Source organism: Myotis brandtii, unplaced genomic scaffold, assembly GCF_000412655.1.
Source record: "Myotis brandtii unplaced genomic scaffold, ASM41265v1 scaffold77, whole genome shotgun sequence".
NCBI classification, from domain to species: domain Eukaryota; kingdom Metazoa; phylum Chordata; class Mammalia; order Chiroptera; family Vespertilionidae; genus Myotis; species Myotis brandtii.
Window position 1 is genome coordinate 3,058,129 of NW_005371082.1, and position 23,925 is coordinate 3,082,053.

The 23,925-nt window shown below is 38.1% G+C and overlaps 1 protein-coding gene across 4 annotated transcripts in view; it reads left to right on the top strand.

Annotated features, from left to right (window-relative positions):
• The window catches only part of NBEA (neurobeachin), a 776,030-nt gene that overhangs the window by 46,113 nt on the left and 705,992 nt on the right, over window positions 1-23,925 (top strand). For all 4 annotated transcript variants that reach the window (XM_005883142.2, XM_014530733.1, XM_014530734.1 and 1 more), the window contains exon 8: window positions 20,659-20,767. In XM_005883142.2, coding sequence (XP_005883204.1) covers window positions 20,659-20,767 — 109 coding nt within the window. The remainder of the gene's footprint in view (window positions 1-20,658; window positions 20,768-23,925) is intronic.

Consider the following 23,925-nt stretch of genomic DNA (forward strand, 5'->3'; position numbering starts at 1 on the left):
ATCCCCCCTGATGGCCTGGTCGCCCCCGACTGCCCCCCTGCTGGCCTAGTCACCCCTCACTGCCCCCCCTGTCAGCCTAATCACCTCCAACTGCCCTCCCTGCCGGCCTGGTCGCCTCGAACTGCCCCCCTCTGCCAGCGTAGTCACTCCTAATGACCCCCCTGCCAGCCTGGTTGCCCCCAATTGCCCTCCCCGCTGGCCTGGTCAACCCACGCAGCGTGCTGTTCAGTCGTTTGGTCATCCCTCAGCCCCCTGCCAGACTGGTCGCCCTACGCAGCCTGCTTGTTCAGTCGTTTGGTTGTCCCTCACTAACCCCCCTGCCAGCCTGGTCGCCTCACACAGCCTGCTTGTTCAGTCATTTGGTCGTCCCTCACTAACGCCCCTGTCAGCCTGGTCGTAGGCAGCCATCTTGTGAGGGCGTGAGGGTTAATTTGCATATTACCTCTTTATTATATAAGATATAAAAGCCCAGTGACCTTTACAGTGGAACAGCCGGTTGACCAGTTGCTGTGATGTGCGCTGTCCACCAGGAGGCAGACGCTCAACACAGTGCGCTCCCACAGTGGGAGCACCGCTTGTCTGACAGGGATGAGTGGCTGCTCCCATATCAGGAGCAGCTGCTCAGAGGGCAGGTCCACAGCTGCTTGGCTGACCGGAATGAGCAACACTCCCACAGTGGGCTGACCTCCACAGGCCACGCCCCCCACCAGTGCACGGATGCTGTGCACTGGGCCTCTAGTCCTAATATATAAAAAGCCAGGTGCCGTCATGACCTAAACGACCGGATGAACGACCGAACAGCAGGCTAGGGAGCTGAGCGAGCGGGAGCTGTGGGCCCTGGCCACCTGTGGCATGGCAGCGGGAGGGAGCAGTGGGCCCGGGGCGTGTCAGTGGGAGGGAGGTGTGGGCCCAAACCGGCTGGGGCACAATGGAATTCTGGATCTCGAGTGATCAGGGGTGTGGCCGGCCTTCAAACCGGACCCTGACAGGAGGGTGGAGGGAGCCCCATTCCTCGCAGAATAAGCTTTTGGACAGCTTGCTGTCAGCAATCTGCCAGCCAGGAATCCCATTCACCTGCACCCTGGACCCTCCCTGGAGAGGGCAGTTGGAGGCAGCCAGGCTAGCAGGGGAGGGCAGGTGAGAGCAATTAGGCCGGCAGGGGAGCAGTTAGGCATCAATCGGAACGGCAGGGGAGTGGTTAGGGGGCAATCAGGCTGGCAGGCAGAAGTGGTTAGGGGCAATTAGGCAGGCAGGCAGGCAAGTGGTTAGGAATCAGCAGTCCCGGATTGTGAGAGGGATGTCTGACTGCCGGTTTAGGTCCCGCGAGATCAGGTCTAAACCGGCAATCGGACATCCTCTGAAAGGTCCTAGATTAGAGAGGATGCAGGCTGGGCTGAGGGACACCCCTCCAGTGCATGAATTTTGTGCACCGGGCCTTTAGTATAATTTATAAAGCGATCACCTCATTAAGTCTAGTACTCATCTGACACCATGCGTAGTTATTGGAATATTATTGACTCTATTTCCTTTGCTATATTTTATGTTCCAGTATTGTTTTTGTAACTGGCAATTTATACATCATTATTCCTTCACCTTTTTCAAGCATTCTCCCAACTCCCCTCTCATCTGGCAATCATCAAATGTGTCTGAGTTTGTGCCTGTGAGTTTGTTTATTTTGTTTTTTAACCCAATAAAAGTATTATTTTAAATACTAAGTAATAAAAACTGGTAGACCAATATTTAAATAAACCAAAATAAACTTTAAGACAAATAAGTTAATGAGGCTAAAGAGGGGTACCATAATATATAATAAAAGCCTAATATGCTAAGTGTCCAGTCCTCTGATCATCCGTTCAACTGATGAAAGCTTGATATGCTAAGGCCACTTAACTGTTCACTATGACATGCACTGACCACCAGGGGGCAGACAGTCGACTGGTTGACTAGTTGCTATGAAGTGCACTGACCACCAGGGGCAGACGCTCTGACTGGTAGGTTAGCTTCCTGCTGGGGTCTGGCCAATCGGTACTGAGAGAGATGGGCTGGACACTCCCTGGAGCCCTCCCACAGTCTCTCCCCGGCTGGCTAACCTCCTGCGTCCTTCCCCATCCCTGATCGTGCACCGGTGGGGTCGCTTGGCCTGCCCTGGGCCTCTAGTTTAATGATAAAGGTACAGTCACCAGGAAGATAAAACAATTTCAAATGCACATGCCCTTAACAACATAGGTGACAAAATTGGCTAAATTTGGAAGATAAATCACAATGGTTTAACAGGTTCCTTCTTTTAAAAGAGCAATAAGAAAACAAATAGTATAAATTTGAAAAAAAAATCCAGTGCGTTGATTAGCATATACATTTTCTCCAACACAAACAAAACTGTAAAAAGTATTCAAATTAAGCCACCGGGCCCACTGCTCCCTCCCGCTGCCATGCCACAGGTGGCCAGGGCCCACAGCTCCCGCTCGCTCAGCTCCCTAGCCTGCTGTTCGGTCGTCCATCCGGTCGTTTAGGTCATGACGGCACCTGGCTTTTTATATATTAGGACTAGAGGCCCAGTGCACAGCATCCGTGCACTGGTGGGGGGCGTGGCCTGTGGAGATCAGCCCACTGTGGGAGTGTTGCTCATTCCGGTCAGCCAAGCAGCTGTGGACCCCCCCTCTGAGCAGCTGCTCCTGATATGGGAGCAACCACTCATCCCTGTCTCCATAAAATTGTCTCCATAAATTTAAATAAATTATTATCATCCAGATGACTTCTCACTCACAGTGTAATTAAACAAATCAGTGATAAAAACTGAAACTCATAAGCACAAACAACAGTATGTTGGTTAGCTGAGGGAAGTGGGGGGTGCAGGGGATAGGTAGTAAAGGGTAAAGGCAGCCAAATATATGGTGACGAGAAATGATTTGTCTGTTGGTGGCGGGCACACAATGCAATATACCGATCATGTATCATGGAAATGTTCACTTGAAATCTGTATCATCTTATTAGCAATGTCACCCCATTTAATTTAATCAATAAAAAAATAAAATTAAAAAATCAAACTATGATAATGGAAATACATATAGTTTAAATAGCTTATAACAAAAATTATTGTGCAAATTATAAAATACTTAGAATCAAAAGATATTGAAAATTTTGTGTTTACACTTCTGACAGTTGGTCTAAGGGGCATTGGATGAAATTTATAGCCATCAATATTTAGATTAAAAGGAGAAAAATTGTTTGCCCTTCCTCCCCTCTGCCCCAGTTTCTCAGTTTCATGCTGAATGTAGGGTAGTTTAACATCAGGATAACTTCTAATACCTACTTATTAACACATTAAAGAATAGCTATATAATTATAATGGTATAAACTATTTAATAAAATGCAGTTCTTGTTTGTCATAAAAATTTTTAGGAAGTTTCAAATAGTCATTTTTTAACCTGATAACATATAACTAACTACCCCAAGTGTACCATAGTCCTATTTAGGAATGTAATCTTAAAAGCATTCCTTACAATAATATTAATGAAAGCCTATTTTTACTACCTGGGTTCAAGGTTGTATTGAACAATTCATTGACATTTATAGGACAATCCACCTAAAGACAGCAGAATTTTTTTCAAGTGCATATGTTGCATTTTCCAGAATACCGGTATATTAGGGTTTGGGCAGTAAAACATCAAACAAGTTTGAGTAAGCCTAAAATAATTGAGATAAAACAAAATATGTTCTTTGACCACAGCAGAATTAATTTAGAAATCAGCAATAGAAAGAGATTTCAGAAACTGCTAGATATTTGGTTAGTAAGTAACACACTTCTAAAGGACCCTTGGATTAAAATAGAATAAAATAGAAATGGAATATTAGTTTGATTTGTAGAGAAGCAAAACCACAAATATAACAATTTATTGAATCCTCATGCATGGGAATGTAAAATGCTCTAACCATGTTCGAAAGGAATTTCTTATGACTTTAAATATCTAACACATATCATACATCTTGGCATTTCCATGATTATGTATCTACCCAAAAGAAATGACACACTTAGTTCATAGTAGACTTATGCATGAATATTCTTAGTATCATTATCGATAATAGGCCAAAACTGGAAAGAATTCAAAATGCATCAATTGGAGAATGGATAAACAAAATACCATATATCCACAAAATGGAATAATATTGCACAATTAAAATAAAACTAGTGACGTATGCTATAACGTTAATGAGTCCTAAATACATTATGCCAAATGATAAAAGCCAGATGGGAAAGACTGTATATTATATGATTACTTATATATGAAGTATCCAGAATTCAGATTAGTGGTTATGTGGGGCTAGCAATGGGAGTTGGGATTAACTTCAAATGGGCACAAGGGATCTTTGTAGGGTGATTAAACTGTTTTAAATGGGATAGTGATGCTTGTGCAAATTATATAAAAGGCTAATATGCTAAGTGTCCGACCATTCGACTGTTCAGCCAGTAGCTGTGACATGCACTAACCACAAGGGGGAGACGCTCAGTGCACAGGCATAGAAACATGGAATAGACTGATTAATCTCATTGAAGGGGGGCAGGGGGAGGGCAGGAAGAGATTAACCAAAGATCTTATATGCATAGTAGAGGCCTAGTGCACGGATTCATTCACCAGTGCAGTTCCTCAGCCTGGCCTGCGGGGAACGGGCCGAAACTGGCAGTCCGACATCACCCAAGGGGTCCCAGATTTCAAGAGGGTGCAGGCCAGGCCGAGGGACCCACCAATGCATGAATCCGTGCACTGGGACTCTAGTAAATATATAAAATGTGTGAATTTATGTTATGTATCTTATATCTCAATAAAGGTAATAAAATTTTGAAAGCAAAATTTAAAACATTTAGAAAATGTAGGATAATAGTGTCATTGTCTTGGATAAAGGAAATGTTTCTGAAACAATAAGCAGCCAGATCATCCGGGAAAAAGTTGAGGAATTTGACCATTAAAATAAAGTTTAATTTTTAAATTTTTTTTATTGTTTAAAATATTACAAATAGTATGTCTCCATTTTTCCACTGTTGACCTCCCCTGGCCTTCCCCCACCCCCTGGCACATGCCCTCGCCTCCTTAGTGTCTGTGTCCATTGGTTATGCTTATATGCACGCACACAAGTCCTTTGGTTGATCACTTATCCACCCCCAACCCTCCCCTGCCTTCCCGCTGAAGTTTGACAGTCTGTTCAATGATTCTTTGTCTCTGTATCTATTTTTTTCATCATTTTATGGTGTTCTTTATATTCCACAAATGAGTGAGATCATGTGATATTTATCTTTCTCTGACTGGCTTATTTCAGTTAGTATAATGCTCTCCAGTTCCATCCATGCTGTTGCAAATGGTAAGAATTCCTTCTTTTTTACAGCAGCATAGTACTCCATCGTGTAGATGTACCACAGTTTTCTAATCCATTCATCTACTGATGGGCACTTAGGCTGTTTCCAGATCTTAGCTATGGTGAATTGTGCTGCTATGAACATAGCGGTGCATATATCCTTTCTGATTGGTGTTTCTGGTTTCTTGGGATATATTCCTAGAAGTGGGATCACAGGGTCAAATGGGAGTTCCATTTCCAGTTTTTTGAGGAAACTCCATACTGTCTTCCATAGTGGCTGCACCAGTCTGCATTCCCACCAGCAGTGCATGAGGGTTCCTTTTTCTCAGCATCCAGCACTTGTTGTTTGTTGATTTGTTGATGATAGCCATTCTGACAGGTATGAGATGGAACCTGATTGTTATTTTGATTTGCATCTCTTGGATATTAGTGACTTTGAACATGTTTTCATATGTCTCTTGGCTTTCTGAATGTCCTCTTTCGAAAAGTGTCTATTTAGGTCCTTTGCCAAGTTTTTGATTGGATTGTTTATCTTTCTTTTGTTAAGTTGTATGAGTTCCCTGTAAATGTTGGAGATTAAACTCTTATCAAAGATAACATTGGCAAATATGTTCTCCCATGCAGTGGGCTTTCTTCTTGTTTTGTTGATGGTTTATTTTGCTGTGCAGAAGCTTTTTATTTTGATGTAGTCCCATTTGTTTATTTTCTCCTTAGTTTCCATTGCCCTAGGTGCTGTATTGATAAAAATATTGCTACGACATATGTCTGCTATTTTGCTGCCTATGGAGTCTTCTAAGATTTTTATGGCTTCCTGTCTTACACTTAAGTCTTTTATCCATTTTGAGTTCACTTTTTGTGTATGGTGTAAGTTGTTGGTCTAGTTTCATTTTTTTGCATGTATCTGTCCAATTTTCCCAACACCATTTATTGAAGAGACTGTCTTGACTCCATTGTATGTTCTTGCCTCCTTTGTCAAATATTAATTGAGCATAATGGCTTGCGTCGATCTCTGGGTTCTCTGTTGTTATCCATGGTCTATATGTCTGTTCTTGTGCCAGTACCAGGCAGTTTTGAGAACAGTGGCTTTGTAATACAGCTTGATATCTCATCTGGTATTGTGATCCCACCCACATTGTTATTCTTTCTCAGGATTTCTGCAGCTATTTGGGATCATTTTTATTCCAGATGAATTTTTGGAGAGTTCATTCTAGTTCTGTCAAATATGCCGTTGGTATTTTAATGAGTATTGCACTGAATTTATAGATTGCTTTGGGTATGATAGACATTTGAATGATGTTTATTCTATTAATCCATGAACAAGGTATATTCTCCCATTTGTTTATGTCTTCCTCTATCTCTTTTTTCAGCATCCTGTAATTTTCTGAGTATAGATCCATTACCTCATTGGTTAAATTTATTCCTAGGTATCTTAATTTTTTTGTTGCAATGGTAAATGGGATTTTTTTTTAGTTTCTCTTTCTGTCAACTCATTATCCTGTATAATAAAGAGCTAATATGGAAATCGTCGTCACGACCTCACATCACCATGCCCTCACACCATCACGCCGTAACTGCTCAGACATTCAACACTGGGGAGAGAGGAATGGAACCAGCCAGGTACAAGTGACCTTGAGGGAGAGGAATGGGGACCAGCCAGGCACAAATGAGCTTGCGAGAGAGGAATGGGGATCAGCCAGGCACAAATGAACTTGCAAGAGAGGAATGGGGACCAGCCAGGTATAAATGAGCTCGCGAGAGAGGAATGGGGACCAGCCAGGCACAAATGAGCTCTCAAGAGAGGAATGGTGACCAGCCATTCTGCGGCCCGGGAGAGGGACAAGCTGCCTGCCTTGTGGTCCCAGGCACCAGCAGCTGCACCTGTGCCTGCGGCCCAGGAGATTGACAAGCCACATGCCCTTCGGTCCTGGGCACCAGTGGCTGGGGCTCTGGCCCCGGAGAGGGACAAGTCGCCTGCCCTGCGGTTCTGGGTGCCAGCGGCTGCGCCTGTGCCCTGGGAGAGGGACAAGCAGCATGCCCTGTGGTCCCATTTACCAGTGGCTGTGGCTGCGGCCAGGGAGAGGGACATCTTTCCGCCCTGCGGTCCCGGGCACCAGCGGCTGTGCCTGCGCTTTGCACCCAGGAAAGGGACAAGCTGCATGCCCTGTGGTCAAGGGCACCAGTGGCTGCGCCTGCGCCTGTGGCCTGGCCCGGGAGAGGACAAGCCACCTGCCCCACGGTCCCTGGCGGTTGTGGCTGCAGCCCAGGCAAACTCACCCGCCCATGGTCCTCTGTGGCTGCAGCCTGCCCGGGCAAAGCAGGCCTGGGTCCTGGATGCCTGTGGCTGGCCAGAGGGAGGGAACCCCCGGTCCTGGGTACAGGGCAAGGCAGAGGCGGTTAGGCGTGATCAGGCCAGCAGGGGAGCAGGTAGGGACAATCAGGCAGGGAGGCAGAGTTGGTTAGGGGCGATCTGGCAGGCAGGCAGATGGGTTAGGGGTGATCAGGCAGGCAGGCAGGCGAGTGGTTAGGAGCCAGCGGTCCCGGATTGTAAGAAGCAGTTGGACATCCCCCGAGGGGTCCTGGATTGGAGAGGGTGCAGGCCAGGCTGAGGCCTCTAGTCGGTGTATAAAAAAGCCATTGATTTCTGGGTGTTAATTTTTTATCCTGCTACATTGCCAAATTCATTTATTAATCCTACTAGTTTTTTGGATGGAGTCTTTGGGGTTTCTTATGTACAATATCATGTCATCTTTGAATAATGACAATTTTATTTCTTTTCCAATTTGTATGCCTTTTATTTCTTCTTCTTGTGTCATTGCTATGGCTAGTACTTCCAATACTATGTCAAACAGAAGTGAGAGTGGTCATCCCTGTCTTGTTCCTGTTCTTAGGGGAAATAGTTTTAGTATTTGCCCATTAAGTATGATGTTGGCTGTAGGTGTGTGATATATGGCTTTTATTATGTTGAGGTATGATCCTTCATTTCCCACCTTGCTGAGAGTTTTTATCAAGAAAGAGTGGTGGATTTTGTCAAATGCTTATTCTGCATCAATTGATATGATTAATTGGTTTTTATCTCTCAATTTGTTTACGTGGTGTATCACGTTTATTGATTTGCGGATACTGTGCTATCCTTGCATCCCTGGAATAAATCCTGCTTGCTTATGGTGTATAATCTTTCTAATGTAATGCTGGATCCGATTTGCTAGAATTTTGTTGAGAATTTTGGCATCTATATTCATCAGGGATATTGGCCTGTAATTCCCTTTTTGTGTATTGTCTTTACCAGGGTTTTGGGATTAGGCTAATGCTGACTTCATAGAAAGACATTGGAAGTGTTCCTTCCTCTTGAATTTTTTTGGAATTGTCTGAAGAGGATAGGTTTCAGTTCTTCTTTGAATGATTGATAAACCTCCCCTTGAAGCTATCTGGTCCAGGGCTTTTGTTTATTGGAAGGTTTTTGATTACCGCTTCAATTTCTTCCATAGTTTTCAGCCTATTCAGATTTTTTTATTCTTCCTGATTGAATATGTCCATTTCTTCTAGGTTGAGCAGTTTGTTGGGAAGTTTTCTATCATTATTTCTTCAAATGGGTTCTCTAATCCTTGCTGCTCTTCTTGTCCTACTGGCACCCCTATTATATGTAAGTTATTTCATTTCATGTTGTCCCAAAGCTCCCTTAGGCTTTCCTATTTTAATATTTTTTCTCCAATGTTGTTCAGATTGGACTTCTTTCTGTACCTTATTTTCTAACTCACTAATTCTGCCCTCCACTTCTCCTAGTCTACTGTTGAAACCTTTCATCGTGTTTTTGATTGTAGTTATATCATTATTGATTTCCTCTTGATTCTTGCATAGGTTGTTGATTTTCTCGTCCATCTGGTATATGAACTGTATAACCATTTCTCTGAATTCTTTTTCTGACATATTGCATGCCTCTGTTTCATTTAGTTCCTTTCTTGGTGATCTGCCTATTCTTTCCTTTGGGGAAAGAAAATTTAAAAAAAATTAAATGTGTAAAAAAGTGAAAAGACAAGCTACAGAGTGAAAGAAGATATTTATGGTTTATCTAGAATACAATGGATTTGTATCTTGAATATATCAAAAATTATGGGAACAAATAAAAAAAAAACTTTAGGAGCATGAATAATACAAACAGTCGATTCACGGGAGGGGAAACCTAAAACGGCAGGAAATATGTGGAAAGATACTCAACTTCAATTGAAATCAAGAAAGTGCAAGTATTTTCACAGCACTGTTCATTGCAGGGCCTTTCTTTTCTCCATTGTACATTTTTTGCTCCTTTGTCAAAAGTATTTATCCATGTACATGTGAGTCTATTTCTGGACTCTCAATTCTGTTCCATTAGTCTGTGTTTCTGTTTTTCTGCCAATACCATGCTATTCTTATTATGATTGCTCTGTAGAATAATTTGAAGTTAGGTAGCATGATACCTCTGGCTTGGTTCTTTTTCTTAGAATTGCTTTTGTTATTTGGGGTCTTTTGTGTTTCCATATAAATCTGATGACTTTTTTGTTCTCTTTCTATAAAACATGTTACTGGGGTTTGAGGGGTATTTCATTAAATTTGTATATTAATTTGGGTCATATGGACATTTTAACTAATTGATTCTTCCAATCTATGAATTTGGAACATGTTTCCATTTCATTGCATCTTTTTCAATCTCTTTTAATAATGCTTGTAGTATTCAGTATATAGGTCCTTCAATCATATAGGATATAAAACTTTAACAAATGAACAAGCAAGAAAAACACACAAACAAAAACTAATAGGCACAGACAATGGTATGGTAGTTAGAAGAGGGAAAAGGAGTTTGGACATAGTAAAAGGTAAAGGGGGGCAAATATATGGTGATGGAAGGTGATTTGACTTTGTGTGGTGGGCATACAATACAGTATACACACAGGTCATGTTTCATAGAAATATACACTTGAACCCTACATAATCTTATTAACCAGTGTCATCCCCATAAATTTAATTAAATTTGCAGATAAAAAAAGTTTCATTTAATGCCTGTTTGGATGGTAAACTTTAAAATCTTGACAATATCAAATGTTGGTAAGGATGTGCATAAGAAAACCTTTCAAATCACTGGTATAATTGTATAATTCATATAATCACATTGGAGAACACTAATAATTGTCAAATAGGTGAAAATGCACATACTCTAATACAGCGGTTCTCAACCTGTGGGTTGCGACCCCTTTGGGGGTCGAATGACCCTTTCACAGGGGTCGTCTAAGACCATCGGAAAACACATATATAATTACATATTGTTTTTGTGATTAATCACTATGCTTTAATTATGTCCCATTTGTAACAATGAAATTGGGGGTCACCACAACATGAGGAACTGTATTAAAGGGTCGCAGCATTAGGAACGTTAAGAACCACTGCTCTAAGACTTAGTAATTATCTCTATAATATAGAGAAACTCTCATATGTATACATAAAAGTTCAATGCAGCATTGTTGGCAATAATGAAAATTGGAAATAACAAAAGAATATCAATAGGCTAACAAATCAATTAGGTATCCTCATACAATTGGATATATTCAGCTTTGGAAATTAATTCCCAAAAGTTAACTTTTGCAAACCTAATATGAAGCAGTAATACAATTAGCAAAAGGATGTGGAGTAATTTTACCATTTATTTAAACTTTTAAAATATGAAAAAAAGTATGGTGACAGTATAGACAGTATAACTTTTTCAGAATTGGATCAATTGAATAGAAATTGGACCAATGGTATAGAAAAGTTGAGTATGTGTTCATAGAACTTAGTAGATGTATATTCAATGTTACATTTTTTTAAAAATATATTTAATGGGTATCTAACCTGCAACCTGAGCATGTGCCCTGACCCAGAATTGCTTTGGATGACACTCAACCAACTGAGCCACACCAGTCAGGGCTACTGTAATTTTTTTTAAGTAACCAATAAAATGGACAAAAATTTTCCATACTTAATTAAGATAACATGTTCTCCAATTTAGACAGGAAACCATAAAAATCTTAGAAAAAACGATAGGCAGCAAAATCTCAGACATCTCTCATAGCAATATGTTTACCGATACATTTCCTAGGACAATGGAAACTAAGGAGAAGGTAAACAAATGGTACTACATCAAAATAAAAAGCTTCTGCACAGCAAAATAAACCAGAGAGAAAATAACAAGAGAGCCTACTGCATGAGAAAACATACTTGCCAATGATATGCGATAATGGGTTAATCTCCAAAATTTATAGGGTATTCATAAAACTTAAAAGAAATACAAACATCCAATTAAAAAATGGGCAAAGGACCTAAATAGACACTTCTCCAAAGTAAAAATACAGAAGACCAAGAGTCATATGAAAAAATGCTCAGGCACTAATGATCTGAGTGATGCAAATCAAAACTACAATGAGTTACCAGCTCACACCTGTTAGAATGGCTATCATCAACAAATGACAAGTGTTGGCAAGGATGTGGATAAAATGGAACACTAGTATACTCTTGGTGGGAATTTAGACTAGTGCAGCCTCTGTGGAAAACAGTATTGAGTTTCCTCAGAAAATTAAAAATGGAACTTTCATTTGACCCAGTCACCTTACTCCTAGGAATATATCCCAGGAAATCAGAAAAACAAATCAGAAAGAATATATGCACCCCTATATTATAGCAGCACAATTTACAAGTTAAGATTTGAAAACAGCCTAAGTGCCCATCATCAGATGAGTTGATTAAAAAATTGTGGTACATTTACACAATGGAATACTATGCTGCTGTGAAAAAGAAAGAACTCTTACCATTTGCTACAGCATGGATAAACATGAAGAATGTTATGCTAATCAAAATAAGCCAGTCAGAGAAAGATAAGTATTACATGATTTCACTCATATGTGGAATTTAATAAACAAACTGATGAACAAAGATTGATCCAGAAACATAGAAGCATCAAACAGACTGTCAAACCTCAGAAAGAAGGCAAGCGAGATAGGGTGGGTAGGAAGAGATCAACTAATGAACTTGTATGCGCATATGCATAACCCATGGACACAAATGATAGGGTGGTGAAGGACTTGGGTGAGGGACGGCAGTGGGGCTGGAAGAGGTTAATGGGGAGAAACAAGGGACATGTAATACTTTCAACAATAAAGATTTAAAAAAATAAAATGTAGAATGAAGAAATTTTAAAATTATAGGAAAGATTATAAAATTATAAGAAAATACGTTACTTTTTGGCAACATAGAAAATGTCAGCTTTTAGTTCCTAGTAATAAAGTCATTTTGTTCCAAATATTTTAAATGGTTATTTTATGGCTTCTCCATACATATACATGCTATTTTCATCAAATAAAAGGTGGAAAGAGTAATACCAAAGTATTAATAAACAAGGTTAATGTATATCCTTTTTTTGCTTCACTAGTAATCAGCACTGATATTTCAAGTCCTATCTTGTCGTTCCTTAATTCATAGTTGTGTTTTGGTACAGTTTCCCTGTAATTACTGATACAGATTTACCTGTAATTATTGATAGATATTATTGAATTCATACAGCTTTTTTCAATTTTAGTCTCAAAGTAAAAAGTTGTGGAAATGTAGGTTAAAACTTCAATCTTCCAATTGTTCTAATATATTGAAGATTAAAAATCATAATAGAGTCTAATAGTTGACTAAGTAATGATTTTAGTATAGAATAATAATATATCAAACAGTAGCCTAACATGCTATTTTCAATTTATTAGAAAATAAATTGAAAAATAAATAAATTTTTTTCTGAAAACCATGAAGAAGACTTAATAACTATAGTAAATGAAGAACAATATCATGTACTTTAATGGAAAGACTCAGTTATTTTAAGACAGATTATAATGAATTAACTTGTTAACATGACTCAGTTTTAGAAAAAACTTTGTTTTATTATAGCTTTTCAAAACTTCTATAAAGTTAACTCAGATGAACAAATGAGTTAAAATGTCAATGAAAGATTTAAAAATGTATTTAGGGAAAGCACATGATCTAGGAAAATGTGACATAGACTGATCACATTCTGTTGTGATAAGTCTAATAGACTTTATACCAAGGCAAATAATAAAACAGAGGTAAATAGCAAGCCCAGGAACATATACTAATTAATACATGTATGCTTAGATACTGGGAACATGACTTAACCAATAATTTACAGTGGAAAATTCTTTAGTTTCTGAATTGGACATAGGAAGTACAGAAGAGTCATACACCAAACCATGTCTCCTCTCTCTTCACCCCACATATCCCAGTATCCCCCCCAAAAAAACTAAGAAACAAACAACAGAGAATATAAACATTTCGAATTGTAGACTTCCAGGTCAATTTGAAAGATGAGATGAAAGAATTTCTCTTATCCAAACCTAATGAAGTAAATAGTAAATAATAAAATAGATACTTCTCCCTCAAATAAATAAATAACAAGTCAGATACAGCCAAAGTAAGACTGCATCACTTAAAGCAATGCCCAACTAAAGAAAAACCAGAAGATTTTTCATATATGACTTCATGTGTATCCTTACCCTATTCCTATGCCTGCATAATCAATAGAATTCCTAGATTTCTCCTAAAATGGAGTGATAGGAACTTATTAAGTATTCCTATTTTATTTTGCTTCTAAATTTGGGTGGGTGGAAATAGTTGCTGGGAGAGGCATGGAGAAGGAACAACTATGGCTGACATTCTGTGATGAAATTTGAAATTCCAAGATTTTCTATATCAAATATGGGGATCAATCCAAAGCCTAAGATAATTTCTTTGTCAGAATGAGGTATAGCCCCTTAAGTAGACTTAATTGTAGTAGAGAATATTTTTTTAAATTGTCTCAGAATAAAGAGTGGCACTAATGCTCTAATAAAATCTGTACACAGTCTCAGTTGTTCTCTTTCTATCCAATGAAAAACTTCAGAACCCAGAATAAAATAGAACAGGAAATGCTTAGCCCTGAAAATGACCTCAGATAACAAAGCAAACAAATTTCAACTGGGTAAAGAGAGAAGATCAGAGGTACACAAATTATATAAGAATTAAGAATAAATACTATAACATAAAATATACTAGAGGCCCGGTGCATGAAATTTGTGAACTGGGGGGTGGGGGGCCCTCAGCCCAGCCTGTACCCTTTCACAGTCCAGGAGCCCTAGGGGGATGTTGGGTCTCAGCTGGCAGTCGGACATCCTTAGCGCTCTGCCGCAGAGGCGGAAGGGACTCCTGCCACCGCTGCTGTGCTCTCCAGCTGTAAACCCGGCTTCTGGCTGAGCAGTGCTCCCCCTGTGGTAGTGCACTGACCACCAGGGGACAGCTCCTGCATTGAGTGTCTGCCCCCTGGTGGTCAGTGTGCATCATAGTGACTGGTCGTTCTGTTGTTCGGTCGATTTGCATATTAGCCTTTTATTAAATAGGATAAGCATAAATAAGATGAAAAAATATGGTAGAGAAATCATTACAAATATGAGAGAGAAAAAGGGCTGAATAATTTAATCCAGAAAACACATATAATAAGAAAAAGAGGTAATAATGTTTTGACTTACAAAATAAATTTTAAGAATATAAATGCAGTGAGCTCTGAAAGGTAAGCTAGTAACAAAATGAGATGAACAGGAACCTGAAGAGTTAATAAAACATGCTGTTGAGCCAATGAGAAACAGAGGACAGTGTATCTAAAGATAACTGGAGTCTCTGGAGAGGAGAACCAGACAAATGATACAGAAAGTACTCCCATATAATAAAGAACTCACTTGTGTATAGGAAAAGCACATGATCTAGGAAAATGAGAAATAGAATGATCAGTACTGAACACAATATGTAAATTGAAGTTTAGAGATAAAAGAAGAATACCTATTATAATCTAGACCAGCAGTCGCCAACCTTTTATTTTATTTTATTTTATTTTATTTTATTTTATTTTTTTAAATATACTTTATTGATTTTTTTACATAGATGAAGGGATAGGGATAGAGAGTTAGAAACATCGATTAGAGAGAAACATCGATCAGCGGCCTCCTGCACACTCCCCACTGGGTATGTGCCCGCAACCAATGTACATGCCCTTGACTGGAATCGAACCTGGGACCCTTGAGTCCGCAGGCCGACGCTCTATCCACTGAGCCAAACTGGTTAGGGCAGTCACCAACCTTTTAGACCTCATGGACCACCAGTGGTCCACGGACCACCGGTTGACAACCGCTGATCTAGAAAAGAAAGGAAGGCACCATCATCTGCTTAAACATGGACAGGCCTTAGACTTCTCTATAGTTAAATTCAATGCCAAAGGATTAATTAAATTTCTACAAGTTCTAAGAGAACATGTGACCCAAGAATGTTACATGCTTCTGTCAAAATTCAGAAGACAGACTTCTTGATTTCTTCTTGAATGACATCTATTCATTTGAGAGATGTGTCAAACAAATGAAAACAATGATAAATGGGGTTTTTGTTTGTTTGTTTCTCTTTCTGTGAGTTCATTATTGGTGTATAAAAAAGCCATAGATTTCTGGGTGTTAATTTTGTATCCTGCTACCTTGCCGAATTCATTTATTAACTCTAGTAGTTTTTCGATGGAGACTTTAGGGTTTTCTATGTACACTATCCTGTCAATAATGACAGTTTTACTTCTTCTTTTCCAATTTGTATGCCTTTTATTTCTTCTTCTTGTGTCATTGCTTTGGCTAGCATTTCTAGTACTATGTCAAACAGGAGTGGTAAGAGTGGGCATCCCTGTTTTGTACCTGTTCTGAGGGGAATTGGTTTTAGGTTTTGCCCATTGAGTATGATGTTGGCTGTAGGTTTGTCATATAAGGCTTTTATTATGTTGAGGTATGATTCCTCTATTCCCACTTTGCTGAGAATTTTTATCAAGAAGGGGTGTTGGATTTATCAAATGCTTTTTCTGCATCAATTGATATGAGTATGTGATTTTTCTCTCTCAGTTTGTTTATGTGATGTATCATGCTTATTGATTTGCGAATGTTGTACCATCCTTGCATTCCTGGAATAAATCCCACTTGGTCATGGTGTATGATCTTTCTAATGTAATGCTGGATCCGATTTGCTAGAATTTTATTCAGGATTTTAGCATCTATGTTCATCGGAGATATTGCCCTGTAATTCTCTTTCTTTGTAGTATCTTTATCTGATTTTGGGATTATGGTAATGCTGACTTCATAGAAAGAGTTTGGAAGTGTTCCTTTCTCTTGAATTTTTTGGAATAGTTTGAGGAGGATAGATTTTAGTGCTTCTTTGAATGTTTGTTAAAATGCCCCTGTGAAGCCATGGGGCCCAGGGCTTTTATTTGTTGGAAGTTTCTTTTATTACTGCTTCAATTTCCTCCATAGTTATCGGCCTATTCAGATTTTTTAATTCTTCCTGATTGAGTTTTGGAAGGTTTTATTTTTCTAGGAATATGTCTATTTCTTCTAGGTTGAGCAGTTTGTTGGAATAGAGTTGCTCATAGTATTTTTTTTACGATTCTTCATATTTCTGTGGGGTCTGTTGTTATTTTGCCTCTTTCATTTCTTATTTTGTTTATATGGGTTCTCTGTCTTTGCTTCTTGCTGAGTCTGGCTAGAGGTTCATAGGAATAATCTTAACTAAGGAAGTAAAAGACCTGTACTCAAAAAACTACAGGACATTGGAGAGCATTATGCTAAGTGAAATAAGTCTGTTGGAGAAAGATAAATATCACATGATCTCACTCACTTGTGGAATATAATGATCAACATAAACTGATGAACAAAAACAGATCCAGAGACAGAGAAGCATCGATCAAACTGTCAAACCTCAGAGGGAAGGTAGGGGAGGGTGGGGGAATGTGGGAAAGATCAACCAAAGGACTTGTATACATACATATAAGCATAACCAAAGGACACAGACACCAGGGGCGTGAGCAAATGAGTGGGGTGGGGGGGGGAAAACGGGGGGTTAAGGACACATATGTAATACCTTAATCAATAAAGAAAAGTAAAAAAAGAGATAGAAGAAGATATAAAAAATGGAAGAATATTTCATGTTCATGGATTGGTAGAATCAACATCATTAAAATGTCCATACTACCCAAAACAATCTATAGATTTAATCCAATCCCAATTAAAATACCAACAGCATATTTCAAAGACCTAGAACAAACTCTTCAAAAATTCATATGGAATAAAAAAAGACCCTGAATAGCCACAGCAATCTTGAGAAAGAAGAACAAAGTTGGAGGGATCACAATACCAGATATCAAGCTATATTACAAAGCCAATGTTCTCAAAACTGCCTGGTACTGGCATAAGAACAGACATATAGACCAATGGAATAGAGCAGAACCCAGAAATCGACCCAGCAGTTGAGTGGATTAAAAAACTGTGGTACATCTACACAATGGAATACTATGCTGCTGTAAAAAAAAAACACACAAAACAACAACAAAAAAACAAAAACAAAACAAACAAACAAACAAAAACTTACCATTCACAAAAGCATGGATGGCCATGGAGAGCTTTATGCTAAGCAAAATAAGCCAGTCAGAGAAAGATAAATATCACATGATCTCACTCATTTGTGGATTATAATGAACAACATAAACTGATGAACAAAAATAGATCCAGAGACACAGAAGCATCTAACAGACCATCAAACTTCAGAGGGAAGGTAAGGGACGGGGGTTAAGACATCAGCCAAAGGACTTGTATGAATGCATAGAAGCATATCCAATGGACACAGACACTAGGAGGCTTGGGGATAGTGTTGGCTGGGGAGAGCTCAGTGGGGGAAAAGGGAGACATATGTAACACTATATGTAATACTTTAAACAATAAAGAATTTAAAATAAAAAGTAAATGAAATCAGAAATGATGAAGACAAAGTCAAGGAACTGCATTTAGAATAGGCCAAGATCTAACAACTAATATATATCAACGTTAACATGAACATAATCTAAGTATTTTAAACCTTGATGATGTTAAAATAGCAATGTAGATCACAAAAATGGGAGGTGACATATAGTGTGGGAGTGCTAATTGTCTGTTTTTAATTTAATGGGAAATTAATAATTTCCAAAACTGAAATGTTTAGTCAAAATATATTAGCATTTTACTCTTTTATTCATAATTTCTTTTTTAAACTTCATAGATATTTAAAAAAATAAATTGTATATTTTGGGGGTGGAGAAAGTCACCTCAATTTCACAATTTTTTAAAATTAGTTTCATATACATTTCTTAAATATTTCTTTAATCACCTCATTGCCTAGAAGACAACAACACCCATTGAAATTCAAAATGTGGAAAATATTTGTCAATTATTTGTGAAGTAATGTCCTTTATATTATGAGAGTTCTTATACTCAGTAAGAAAAAGGAGATTACAGAGATTTAAAAAATGGTCAGAGGATGGCATCAGGCAGTTCTTAGAAATAATGTAAATGGTCAAAAGACTTGTGAGCATTTCTTAGCATTTCTTGTAAATTAAAATTCTATTTTTTGCATATCACATTGACTGCTTTCATGATTATTATAAGATTAATAATTGTTGAAACTGCTTATAAAATGCATCTATACTTTGATGGTGGAAGTTTGAATGTACATATTTCTAGAGGTTTTAAACTGATAAGTCTAAAAAAATTAAATCTAATAGCTTTTACTAAATCATTTCAGTTACAGGAATTTGTCCTAAGGAAATAATCGTGGATATGCCCAAAAATATAAATAAAGGCACAAAGTTTTGGGTCAAAATTTTTGTAAATAACAAATGGCCAACAGTAGTGACTAGATTATTATGCTACTTTCTTATTATCAATTATATTTAATGACAGTAAAAAATGTTTTTTGTTGTTGTTAATCCTCACTAGAGAATATATTTCCCTTGATTTTTAGAGAGAGTGAAAGGGAGGGGGAGAGACCAAGAGAGAGCACCATCTATGTGAGAAAGACACATTGATTGGTTGCCTCCCCCAGGTGCCCTGACTTGGGCTGAGCCTGCAATTGAGGTAAGGGCCCTTGACCAAAATTGAACCGGTGATCATTCAGTCCATGGGCCAACACTCTATCCACTGGGTCAAATCGGCTAGGCAATGACAGTAAAAATTTAATATATTGATTTATAGGACACAAGTAACAACTTACCTTATACAGAATTATTTTCATTGCATGTGTATCATTATATTTGTGTCATCTTCATAGTAATCTGGAATAACATAAATTGGTATTTAAAACTATCTTTGAGTTAATAGAATTATAGGTTTCTTTTTACTTTTTCCTGTTCCAACGTATTCTCTGAATTTGTTACAAGAGATATTTCTATGACCGTCCAAAAAAAAAACAAAAAAAAAAAACTTGTTTTATGAAGAAGGAAATCAGAGTATGTGAACTTTCCTGTTCACAGTCTTCAGTTAAATGGTCACACCTAGCTGTAGTATAGCTGTGGTCTCAGACTTAGGAAGAAAGCAACAAGAAATTGGCGATTACCTAGTCCTTTTATGTCATAGTTGCCAAATCCAAACAGGGAACTATGGAAAATCAAAGAAAGAAGTGAAATATATTGGTTTCGGAACCAAGAAGATCCAGCACTTGGATTTTAAGAAAGTGAAGTGAATGAGAAGCTTATAATGATTCCCTGAGCTAGAGCTAAGTGTTCTAGGATGCCTTCAATAGAGCCTTCTATCCTCATTATGGATTGGGGGAGAGGGGCAGTTAAATGAGCCAACAGTTAGTAACTATATAGAAAGGGTTTGTTTGTTTGGTTGGTTGGTTGGTTGGTTGGTTTTTTAATCCAATGGCAGACTACGAGTACAAGCAATAATGAATCTGCTTCACTTCTGTCAATTTTATTTTGGCTTTGTAATCCCCACTTTAAGCTAGAATATTCACTTTTAATTGTAATTTTAAGTTTATCATAGACTATTTTATAGACTTCCATTTGAATAGAAAGGATTTAAAAATTCTGTGGTCTCTGTGTTAGGGGAAACCAAAAATCTAAAACTAATAAAAACTACTCCTAAATAGTTATTAGAAATTTGAAAATAATAGCTGTCAACATTTATATAATATTTTATAATTTTTATATTTCACATTTTAGTTTGCACAGATATGTTATTTGAGAAATGTTTAAATAGTATTATTGGAATTTTAGGAAATATCTGTGCTATAAATTCATTTTTTATAGGTGGAAGTTAAAGATTATTACTTATATGATTGTGTATCTGCTTAAAGATTGTACTTTTTTAAAATCTCAAAGTCATGAGATAGAAAATTCAATGTGTTTCATAGCATTGTGTTGTGTTTGTTTTTTCACCTCTTTTTCTCCAGGAGAAAAGTTGAAATTATGCATACCCATAGTCTTTTCACTCTTCTCGGAGAAAGGCTGATGTTGCATACAAATACTGTGACTGTCACTACATACAACACACTTTATGAGGTAAAAATTTTAAAATGTGTGATGTCATTTTTAAATGTATGAAGTGGATAATCTCTATGGAATTAGGATCCATTGTTGGTCACTTAACCTACAAAGCCAGTAATCATTTTAGAAAATAAACAGTTGCAGTTTTATATTTTATATCCAAACATATCCATGTACATTTATTCGCCAATTTTTATGTTGGTCCAAGGACATTTCTTTGAATATGGATTGGGTGATTGACTCTGCACAGAGTTTTTCTTACATAAACCACATACCCATTATGTATTATATATTAGTTCTCTCCTTTCCCCCTTTCCCTAATATGTAGCAATTACCTACCTTAACCTAGAATTAAAACTGTTTTGAATTGTAGGTAAGAATTATTTGTAAAATGGTATTTGGAAGAAACTTTATATCTCATCATTTTATTCAAAAATATGTTTTTCATCATTTCTAACTGATGGCCATATAGGTTGGATTCACATTTTTTCTATGAAATGCATGTGCTACCTCCTAAAGTAGCTGTTTTTACTTTTAAATACTAGAAAAATATTTGGAATGTTCTCTTATGTTAACCTTAATTGTGTTTTCCTGCAACTGATCTTCAGTGTCTCTAGTTCTTTTGTCTAGTGCAAAGATTAGTAGCCTGCCAACACCCATCTTTGTGTGGCAACAAGCTCAGGAGTTTCTATATTTTTAAGTAGTTGACAATAATTAAAGTGAAAATAATTTATTAAACATAAAAATTATTTGAAATTTAAATGCCAGTGTCTGTCCATAAGTAGTTTTGTTGGAAAACAGTCACATTCATTCTTTACAGATTGTTCATGTTTAGTTTTACTTTGCAGATCACAGTGTTTCAGTTAACACATGTATTACTAAATCTAACATTAAAAAACACACCAGTGAATATATTCTCTTTGAAAACAAGGAAAGTGGATTTCAGATCTCACCCTTTTAAAATACAGTGGAGTATGGGTGATTTTAATGTAGATTGAGATCCAAAACATTGTGTCTGTTATGCAAGTATACTGTAATTGTGCTAATACAATATATATTAATATTACTAGATTAAAGACTCATAATAATATTCCTAACTCATAAAAACAGTGGTCATAATGTACAAAACAATATCGCATCATTGCAGTTTTTTTCACAAAAATGAAAATATGAAATGAGAGACATTGAAGAGGGCAGATGCTGAGATTCTGAATGGAATTGTACTGGAATTTTACATTAATACTAGAGGCCCAGTGCACTAATTTGTGCATGGGTGGGGTCCGGCCGGCCTGCCCTGATCAGGGTGGATCGGGCCCGGCCTGCCAGGGGGAGGGGACTCAGGAGGTTGGCTGGCCGGACCCACCCCCGATCGGGGTGAGGGGGGCAATCAGAGAAGGGTCTGGCTGGGGGGAGGGGCCACAGGTGGTAGGCAGGGCCAGCCCACCCCCGATATCTTTTTTTTCAACTCATACATACAGACACACCTCTTGTGAACTATCATCCTGCACATAGTTTTGTGTCTTGATTTTTCCACTTAATAGTATACCACAAATACTTTTATTACAAAATGTTCATATTTGTTCAGGGGAGCAACCTGTTCTGGTAAAGGGACAGATAATATAACATATTTTTAGGCTTTGGGGTTGTATTAGGCCATTTGGGCTGCTCTTAAGAGAATACCATAAACTGGGATGCTGATACACAACAGAAATTTATGCCTCTCAGTTCTGGAAGTTAGGAAGTCCAAGACAAACAGTCTTTTCACTGTGTGTCCTCACATGGCATAAAAGGGCAAGAGAGCTTTCTGGGGTCTCTTTTAGAAAAGCACAAACCCTAACCCTTACCCTACCCCTAACCCCTTCACATGAGGGATATGTAATCCTAATCACCTCCCAAAGGCCCACCACCTAATACAATCACAATGGAGGTTAGGTTCTAACGTATGAATTTTAGGGGGACACAGACATTCAATCTATAGTAGCAGGATATATAGTGTCTGTTGCAACTACTCATCTCTGCAACAGTGGCTTGGAAGCAGCCATGACCAATATGAACGAAATGCTTGTGTCTGTCTAATAAAACTGTATTTACTATCTATACTAATTTATACTAATAAAAAAGTAATATGCTAATTAGACCGGGAGACCTTCCAGACATCCTTCCGTACAAAGCCATGATGGTGGGGCCAAAGCAGAGGCAGTTAGCGGTGATCAGGCTGGCAAGGGAGGGGCAGTTGGGGGCAACCATGCCAGCAAGGGGGGAAGTTTGGGGCGAGCAGGCCAGTGGGGGGGATTTGGGGGTGAGCAGGCCAGCAAATTTTTGGCATTACTATGAATAGATGTAAAGAAAATAAGTTAGTTAAAAAGGGTACATGTTATAAGGAAAATGGTGATGGATATGGCAAGATTTTAAAAAATGATGTGAAAAATTACCTACATTTGGAAAACAATGTTTTAGTGTGAGAAAAAATAAATGTTGGTGGTGGCCTTAATGATTAATCAATAATAGTAACATTAAATGTTGCTGAGCGAAGCAGTGGATTAAAAAATGATCTAACATAGATTGAATGTAGGTTGAATAATATAAAGATAAAAGAAAATGAATATACAGATACACACACTAAATGGAATCAAATAGCTCTTCAATTAACAATATAATTTGAACATTTTTCTGTGTCCAAACATATAAAATCTTGTCTTTGTAGCCTCCCTTTAGATCTCAGGTGCAGATTGTTGACTTGATCACATTCCTCAGTTCATGACATATCTTCATCAGTTTGAAAAGTTTTCTGCATTTTAAAATATATTTTTTATTGATTTTTTACAGAGAGAAAGGGAGAAGGATAGAGAGTTAGAAACATCGATGAGAGAGAAACATCAATCAGCTGCCTCCTGCACACCCCCTACTAGGTTTGTGCCCACAACCAAGGTACATGCCCTTGACCAGAATCGAACCTGGGACCCTTCAGTCCACAGGCCAATGCTCTATCCACTGAGCCAAACCAGTTAGGGCAAAATATTTTTCCTGTATCTTCAGTTTTAGCAGAATCACAACTCCTCCCCATGTAACATTTATTTTAATGTATTTTAAATTTGTCCGTGGATATGTACATAACTATGTAGGATAAATAGCTTTATGTCTTATGTGTTTATGCATTTTATCACTTACAAAAA